This window comes from Triticum dicoccoides, chromosome 7A (assembly GCF_002162155.2).
Source record: "Triticum dicoccoides isolate Atlit2015 ecotype Zavitan chromosome 7A, WEW_v2.0, whole genome shotgun sequence".
In the NCBI taxonomy this organism is placed as follows: domain Eukaryota; kingdom Viridiplantae; phylum Streptophyta; class Magnoliopsida; order Poales; family Poaceae; genus Triticum; species Triticum dicoccoides.
The window spans coordinates 715,992,721-716,001,605 of record NC_041392.1 but is presented as its reverse complement, the minus strand read 5'-3'; the positions used below and the strand labels follow the sequence as shown (position 1 = coordinate 716,001,605).

Sequence of the window (8,885 nt, the reverse complement as noted above, 5' to 3'; positions counted from 1 at the left end):
TGGATATGAAGGAGATAATCCTCGATCCATACCGCAAGATCTGTTGTGCCATCGTATGATTTGATGTTTACGGGTTTGAAGCCCTCAGGGATTTTATGATCCATTACTTCATCTATGAAGCATAGTGGGTGTGCGGCGCCTCTGTATTGGGCTATATCACGACGCAGCTCGAAGGAGCTTTGTCTGTTGAGTTCGGCCCGGCCGGATTCATTGCGTCCGGAGTGACGATCACCGTCACGTGCCGTGGGGTGCCTGCGCGATCCGTAGATCGATCTTGTTTGCCTTGCCTTGTCCTCCAGGATGTCGCGCAGGTCGGGCATATTTTCCCATGCCTTAGTATGCTTGACGCGGTGCCGGGCATGGCTTGAGTGGAGGGCCAAGAGGCCTCTCTGTCGCGGCCACGAGGTGGCCGGTCGGCCATGTCATGCGCTGGTGATGTAGGTGCTTCCTCCTCTAGTCAGGGTAGCAGCCCGCGCTTTGGGTAACTCTTGGAGGGGCGTTTGAGTTCATACTCTTCGGCCGCAAGGACTTCAGTCCATCTGTCAGCTAGCAAATCTTGATCAGCTCTAAGCTGTTGCCGCTTTTTCTTGAGGCTGCTTGCCGTGGCCATGAGCCTGCGTTTAAAACACTCTTGTTTGGCAAGATCCTCTAGCACGACGAACTCGTCGTCGTCGAGGCTTGCCTCGTCTTCGGAGGGAGGCGTATAATTATCATCCTCAACCTCTTGGTCCGCCGCCCTCTCGTGAGGGCTGGCTTCTCTGTCCTCCTGTGCCGAATTTTGCTGGAGGGGGTGTTCTTCGGCGCTGTCTGGAGTAGTATTATCTCCCGTGCCGGAATCACCGTTTTTGCTTTGGCGGGATTTAGAGCGGCGCCGCTGACGCCGGCGCTTGGGCTGTTTGTTAGAGGTATCGTCCATCGCTGTTCCATCGCCGTCTCCATCCTTTGGAGTGTCCACCATATATATGTCATATGACGAGGTGTCCTTCCAACGCCCTACAGGTGCTGGTTCCTGTTCGTCTCCTGCATCGTCGTCCATGCCGTCGATGTCTTCGGAGTCGAAGTCAAGCATGTCGGTTAAGTCGTCGACAGTGGCTACGAAGTGGGTGGTGGGTGGGTTTTGAATTTCTTCATTGTCCGTATCCCAACCTTGCTGACCGTAGTCCGGACAGGGCTCTCCTGATAAAGAGAGAGACTTTAGAGAATTCAGGATGTCGCCGAAGGGCGAGTGCTGAAAGATGTCCGCGGCGGTGAACTCCATTATCGGCACCCAATCGGATTCGATCGGCGGGGGCGCGGGGGGCTCGGAGTTCGGAGAGGAATCTGGCTCCTTGGAGTCACGGGCCATGCGGAGTGTGGGGCTGGAGTTCGGCTCGATCGCCTCTGAGATCGCAGCCCCTGAGGCGGCGTCCAACCGCTGATCCTCGATTGGCGCAGTGGGCTCTGAATCAATGGTCGGAACCGATGCGTGTGCGGCCTCCAAGGCGTTGTTCGGCAGCAGAGCTATATCATGCCCATCAAGACAGTGCGGCACACTTGGCTGTGGCTCGAAGCCGTCGAAGATCAAGTCCCCGCGGATGTCAGCCGTGTAGTTTAGGCTTCCAAACCTGACCTGATGGCCAGGGGCGTAACTTTCGATCTGCTCAAGGTGACCAAGCGAGTTGGCCCGCAGTGCGAAGCCGCCGAAGACGAAGATCTGTCCGGGGAGAAAAGTCTCACCCTGGACTGCATCGTGGTTGATGATCGAAGAAGCCATCGGGCCTGAAAGCGACGACACAGAGGAACTCTCAATGAAAGCACCGATGTCGGTGTCAAAACCGGCGGATCTCGGGTAGGGGGTCCCGAACTGTGCGTCTAGGCCGGATGGTAACGGGAGACAAGGGACACAATGTTTTACCCAGGTTCGGGCCCTCTTGATGGAGGTAAAACCCTACGTCCTGCTTGATTAATATTGATGATATGGGTATTACAAGAGTAGATCTACCACGAGATCAAGGAGGCTAAACCCTAGAAGCTAGCCTATGGTATGATTGTTGTATGATGAAGTTGTCCTATGGACTAAAACCCTCCGGTTTATATAGACACCGGAGAGGGTTAGGGTTACACAAAGTCGGTTACAATGGTAGGAGATCTTGAATATCCACATCGCCAAGCTTGCCTTCCACGCCAAGGAAAGTCCCATCCGGACACGGGACAGAGTCTTCAATCTTGTATCTTCATAGTCCTGGAGTTCGGCTGAAGGTATAGTCCGGCTACCCGAACACCCCCTAATCCAGGACTCCCTCACTCCCCCTTTCCTAGTCCAACTAGGAATAGAAGGAAGAGGGAGAAGGAGAAAGGAAAGGGGGCCGGCCCCCCACCCAATTCGGATTGGGCTGGGGGGGCGCCCCCTCCCAGGCTGCCTTCTCTTTTCTCCCACTAAGGCCCATTAAGGCCCATATGCTCCCCAGGGGGTTCCGGTAACCCCCCGATACTCCGGTAAATGCCCGAACTCACCCGGAACCATTCTGATGTCCAAACATAGCCTTCCAATATATCGATCTTTATGTCTCAACCATTCCGAGACTCCTTGTCACGTCCATGATCACATCCGGGACTCCGAACTACCTTTGGTACATCAAAACACATAAACTCATAATACCGATCGTCATCGAGCGTTAAGCGTGCGGATCCTATGGGTTCGAGAACTATGTAGACATGACCAAGACTCACTTCCGGTCAATAACCAATAGTGGAACCTGGATGCTCATATTGGTTCCTACATATTCTATGAAGATCTTTATCGGTCAAACCGCATAACAACATACGTTGTTCCCTTTGTCATCGGTATGTTACTTGCCCGAGATTTGATCGCCGGTATCTCAATACCTAGTTCAATCTCATTACCGGAAAGTCTCTTTACTCGTTCCGTAATGCAACATCCTGTAACTAACTCATTAGTCACATTGCTTGCAAGGCTTATAGTGATGTGCATTACCGACAGGACCCAGAGATACATGTCCGACAATCGGAGTGACAAATCCTAATCTCGATGTATGCCAACTCAACAAACACCATCGGAGACACCTGTAGAGCATCTTTATAATCACCCAGTTACGTTGTCACGTTTGATAGCACACTAAGTGTTCCTCCGGTATTCGGGAGTTGCATAATCTCATAGTCATAGGAACATGTATAAGTTATGGAGAAAGCAATATCAATAAACTAAACAATCATAGTGCTAAGCTAACGGATGGGTCAAGTCAATCACATTATTCTCTAATGATGTGATCCCGTTCATCAAATGACAACTCTTGTCCATGGCTAGGAAACTTAACCATCTTTGATTAACGAGCTAGTCAAGTAGAGCATACTAGTGACACTTTGTTTGTCTATGTATTCACACATGTACTAAGTTTCTGGTTAATACAATTCTAGCATGAATAATAAGCATTTATCATGATATAAGAAAATATAAATAACAACTTTATTATTGCCTCTAGGGCATATTTCCTTCACACAACTCTAGAGAGAGAGGTGTCGATAAAAGAAAATATGGACATGAAAGCATCATGCTTATGATCATTATTATAACAATAATTATTCATCATAAAACTTCTCATGATCAAGTAATAATCTATTCACAAGCTAAAGTATAAACAAAAACTGGTTTGGAAACCAAAAAAAAGCAAAACCATGCGTACGCTACGCCATATGCTAGAGAAGCTAACAGTCAGAGATAATGGACTGGTCCACCCCATGCTTACCATTGAGCGAGAGGGACGTCTGAACGTAGGTACCTGCGAGCGACAAGAGCATAGCCCTTACAACCGACAATATGGGCCAGTTTTTTTGGGCGATTCTCTCAGAATCACCCTCCTTTCCAGCTTCTTTCATAATTGCCATTCTATTAATTTTTTTATAATTCTATCTAATTATGATCTAATTAGTTAGGATTGTAAAAACAGTATGAAGTGGCGATTCTGGTAGAATCACCCAAAAGAAACTGGCCCTGTATGGGCGTCACAAACTATATGTGAGCACTGCATGCGGATCGCTCACTAGCGATTGGCTTTGGGCTGGTCCATTAGGCAAAGTATGCTTGTGGACAACAAACTGTTGAGCGTCGGTTTCAAGAAGCACAATTTTCAGAAGGTTCCACAAGATTTTTATTTCTATTGTCTTAATTGTTTTTTTTTACTTTTCTTTTCTGTTTTTCTGTTTTTCTTTCATGTTCCCCTTTTTGTCCTTTTTTAATATGTGACTACTTTTAAAACTTCTGGACATGTTTTTGAATACAAGAACACATTCAAAATTCACAATTTTAATTTGTAAATTCTTTTTGAGTTCATGAATATATTTAAAATTCATAATTTTTTAAAATTTACAAAAATTTCCAAATTAGTTAGCATTTTCTTAGTTCATGAACATTTTCTTAAATCCACGAATAATTTTTTATTTGTGAACATTTTTTAGATTAGAATAAAAGCGACTTATATGAAACCCAGCCCTCTGCACTAGCACTCATTCTTGTTGCGTAATGTATATTTGGCTGGCCCATTAACCACGTTAGTGAGCGACAAAAAGAGCCCAAGCATACCCATGAAGGAAGAGCAGCCCATACAAAACCCAGCTCCTCTTCGCTGCCAGTCTCCGCATAATATCTTCCCTTGAGAGACGGGGCGATGGGAGCCGGAGGCGGGAGCAACTAATTAAGTGGTACCAGGGGCAAACCAAGCGGGCATTTTGGGTGTGCTGGGAGCGTGCCACTTGATGCACCTCACCCTTTCTCTCTGGTCCAGTGGCTGATAGCGGGCCCCATGCTCCTAGTCAGCACTGACTCCGCATAAAATGAGATAAGCACTGTATTTGCATGTCAATGCCAAAATTTTGCACCACTTTGATGCACACCATACTTCTAGCATCAAAGTGAAAGATTTTCGCCAAGTTGTAGCACCACCAATGTAATTGACTTAGCAAGATTGGGCATCTTTGTGGGGTCATATAGTTCAAGGGGGTAAGCCCAGCGCACGCCACTTGATGCGTCCAACCACCACTTTTTTTTTGAAACTCACTACTAAAACTTCATTTAAGTCTCCCAACTAGGGATCTCGTCTGACACAACCTGCAGAATGCAGTCCGGTGGTTCATGCAACCAAATCTTACATATTAGTTGCATGAAACAACCCCAAAATCTGTGATAGTTCGTCTCTTCCCTCCCGCACGCCACACAGAAAACTCCCTCCTTGATCTTCCTCCTCTGAAGTTCGGTGCCCACGGCAAGCCCATTCCGAATAAGCCGCCACATGTGTGTTTTTACCTTCCCCGGAGCTACGGTGTCCCATAAGCTCAACCACCACTTTTTTTTTTGAGGGGTTAAACCAAGTTTTATTGCTCAAAATCCACATGCCGTGGGATAGCCCAACCACAACTTTGCTGAGCAGGGCACGGTTGCAACAAAAAGATGCAAGGCGCAAGCCGAAGCCCGGGACGGAAGGTCAGCCCATACACTGCGCGGCCCAATATGACACCACAAAGCTATTCCACTCCGCCTCCAGTCTCTCATCTCGAGAGCCCAGAGGAAACCAGGGGCGTCTTCTCTGCGGCCATGGAAGCCGGAGGAGGCTTGGAGGCGGAGGCGGAGGAGGAGCAGGTGATGAGCGAGGTGCACCTGGGCTGCCCGCCCCGCTTCCCGGGCCTCTACCTCTCCCGCTTCACCTTCTCCTCCCGCCCGCTAGGTAAAGAGCACAGCAGCCCGAACTCACTCGCCCCCTCCTCTGTTCTCAGGCGCATTTCATCATATACCTTTACTGCGCCGCTTCTTGGTTCATCTCCAGACGAGGTTGTCGGCTTGGCTCGTGCTGACGTGTCACCTGATGTTTTCTAGAGATACCCGGAGGCGACGACGGCGAGGGTAGCGATGGGCGCGAGCTCGTCGCATCAACAAGCAGTTCCTATGAGCCAGCGAGTGAGTTTTGCATTGCATTGCTCTTGCCGTAGCTGATGGATGGTGAATTGCTCGCTGTGCTGACTTGTTTCTCGGCTTCGTTGAGAAGGTGGCTCACCTGACGCTGTCGCTGTGGACGACGACGGGGATCTCGTTCTCCACCGGAGAAGAAGGAACAGGGAGAGTAAGTCGTTTGTTACCGTAGCTGTCATTGCCGGTGAGTCGCCAATTATTTTGTCCTCCTTGGAATGCAGGGAGGAGAAGCGAAGATCATGTGCTCGCCGTGCAGCACGGCGTCACCTCTTCGCTTCGGAGCGTCGGGCTTCAGGTTAGAGAGCTTTCCATGCCGGTTTTCCTAGCGTCTTCTCGTCTTTGTATCGCCTGTGAACCATTGTTTTCTGCTGTTTGTTGTTGCTTTGCAGGTTTGGAAGGCCGCCATGCTGTTAACTGACTTTGTGTTGCACAAGAGCTTCACGTCGTCTGAATTCGACGGTGTTATTACCAGGGAAATCGGTGCTGGCACAGGTGATGGCCCGATATGAAATTTCTTGATACAGAGTCCTACCGCCTTTGCTTCATCTGCCGCTTACGTTATGTTAGCATTCTGTACGAGGTTACTGTATGGGCAGTACGGATTGTTCCTGAACACTAACGATATGCATGTAATCGCAAAATGTTTGCCAGGGTTGGTAGGGTTGGCACAAGCTCGAGTTGCTAGAAGGATTTTCATTACAGGTACTTAATCCTCCTCCTAAGTACAATTTGGCAGTAGAATTACATGTTCCGCAGTCAGTCCAACAGGTATGGTTTGATCATTCTGTTCCAATACCATGTAGCACCACCAATACCGAATTTGACAGTGTTATCTGAATTCCAGTACGCATTACTTAATTTTTCTGTATTGCTCTTTACTGTCTGAACATTTCATTTGTATGGTCATATTTGTAAATTGTAATGTCATATATATTAGGATATCTGTCAAATCGTCCATTTCAGTCATAACACCTAATAATTTAGGAAGCTTGTACAATATCTGAAAGTCTGAATGTTTCGATTTTGAAAATTTGACATGATACTTTACATGCACCCCGAAAGAGTAATCCATGGAACAATCAAAGTTTCTTGTGCCATGTTGCTATCTTCAATCCTTACATATTTTATTTACCAATGGGAATGAACAGATAGAGGCAATCATATCCTCGATAATTGCTTGGCTAATGTCCGTCTCAACTCTAGCATGCTAAAGTTTGATGAAGCTAAAGTCCATGTATGGGAACTGGACTGGAAAATGTCATGGCCTCCGCCAGTGGGTACACATGATGCATCTGATCCAAGGTTTTTTTCTACACCGATTGCAGTCATGATTGTTCTATTGCTTACTATGCACCACAATACACTGATCTCTAGGCAGCATATTCAAGAATAAAATCAATAAGTTGCTTTATCACTTCCAGTTACTAATAAACAAAAAGGAATACATACGTGTGTGGACATGCATTGTCTTAATGCATAATCTCTGTGCACAGACATTTGATGGACTATTGAATATTTTGAGTTTTGGTAAATGTTCCTCGTCACCGAGCTTAAGTTACATCTCCTCCAATGCAGTTCGATATACTCATGGTCTTCAAGTGAAATCGAGGAGGCTGAGCAAGCCACCCTGCTATTCGCTGCAGATGTTATTTACAGTGACAATCTGACCGATATGTTCTTCGACGCAGTGAGGCAGCTTATGTCACGTGGTGCCAAGAAGGTATCATTGTATATTCACTGACAACCATTATCTAATCATAGAAATCTAGCTAGTTAAGATGGTTGAGAGGAAGACTCAGATTCTCCTTTTCATCTGGTAGGTGTTGTACTTGACCCTGGAGAAGAGGTACAACTTCAGCCTGGACGAACTAGACGTCGTGCCCAATGGTTACAAGCATTTTCGAAGCTTCTTCGCGGTTCAAGATGGTAACATCCTTGCTAGATACTCCGACAAGATGGCAAAATAATTGCTCCATCAGGCTATCTCAACTAACCTCCGGTCAATCCCATTGTCTCCAGGATGTGGAGCCAAGGACAATGCTACATCGAAACCAGGCCTTGTGGGGGAGCAGGTAGACCTTGCGAGGGTTCCTCAGTACATCAGAGAATACAACAGAGGAAGGATCTGGAGATGTGGAAGCTCATGTATTGGCCAGACTAAAAAGAGCATTGTCGGTTTACAAATTTTAGAGGAGTTCAGACTGTTTATGTTCATTCTGTCTGGAAATTATGTGTTCCCCCTAGGATACACATCTTCATGTGGCCGCTGGATAATAACCAGCTTATGACCAAAGACAAGTTATAGAAAAGAAACCTTGCAAGGTCTGAAGATTGTCTGTTTTGCTCTGATCATGAATCTTCCTTATCTTTTCTTTGGCTGTGTCTAATGAGCTTTGGTTAGACATTGCTAGATATTTTGTGTTTCTATTGACAATTCGTTTGAATCAAGCGCTAGATTTTGGATTGCCAACAAGAAACCCCTCTTGCTTAAGTTACAAGTGATGTGGTGGTGTATTTGTAAGTATAGAAGATTTTCTTATAATGCTTCCTGGATTGACATCAAACTGGTTTGGTGGAGAATCCTGAAAACTGTCAAAAATTACAGTTGGATCAAAGTACCTGCTTAATGACCGAGGTCCTGTAAAATTGTCTACGGCGACATCAAAGAGAAAACTACATCGTGCTTCATTGGAAAGAAACATTACAGTATATTATCAGATTCAAAGAAAACAACGTCTTTCGGGTATCCAATGAAAATACATGTAAACACAAATTCTGAATTTATCTTTGCATGAAACGATAGTTTTTACTACATTATTGTAGGGACTACACTGGCATAAATAAATCCAAAGCGAAACAGGCAACTCCAGGAATGAATCTGTTCGCTAGGTAATAGGTATGATTGTCCCATCAGTTTGGATCGATGGTA

General features: G+C 46.4%; 1 protein-coding gene across 1 annotated transcript; it reads left to right on the top strand.

The window, feature by feature from the left end:
- The first annotated feature begins 5,561 nt into the window (after nt 1–5,561).
- LOC119331196 (methyltransferase-like protein 22) lies at nt 5,562–8,302 on the top strand. The gene is made up of 10 exons (XM_037604366.1): nt 5,562–5,714; nt 5,864–5,944; nt 6,033–6,107; nt 6,178–6,251; nt 6,346–6,448; nt 6,608–6,658; nt 7,105–7,258; nt 7,532–7,676; nt 7,777–7,882; nt 7,976–8,302. Exons 1-10 carry the CDS (start codon nt 5,585–5,587, stop codon nt 8,242–8,244), a joined length of 1,188 nt encoding a protein of 395 aa, XP_037460263.1. The 5' UTR covers nt 5,562–5,584; the 3' UTR covers nt 8,245–8,302.
- The last annotated feature ends 583 nt before the right edge of the window (nt 8,303–8,885 follow it).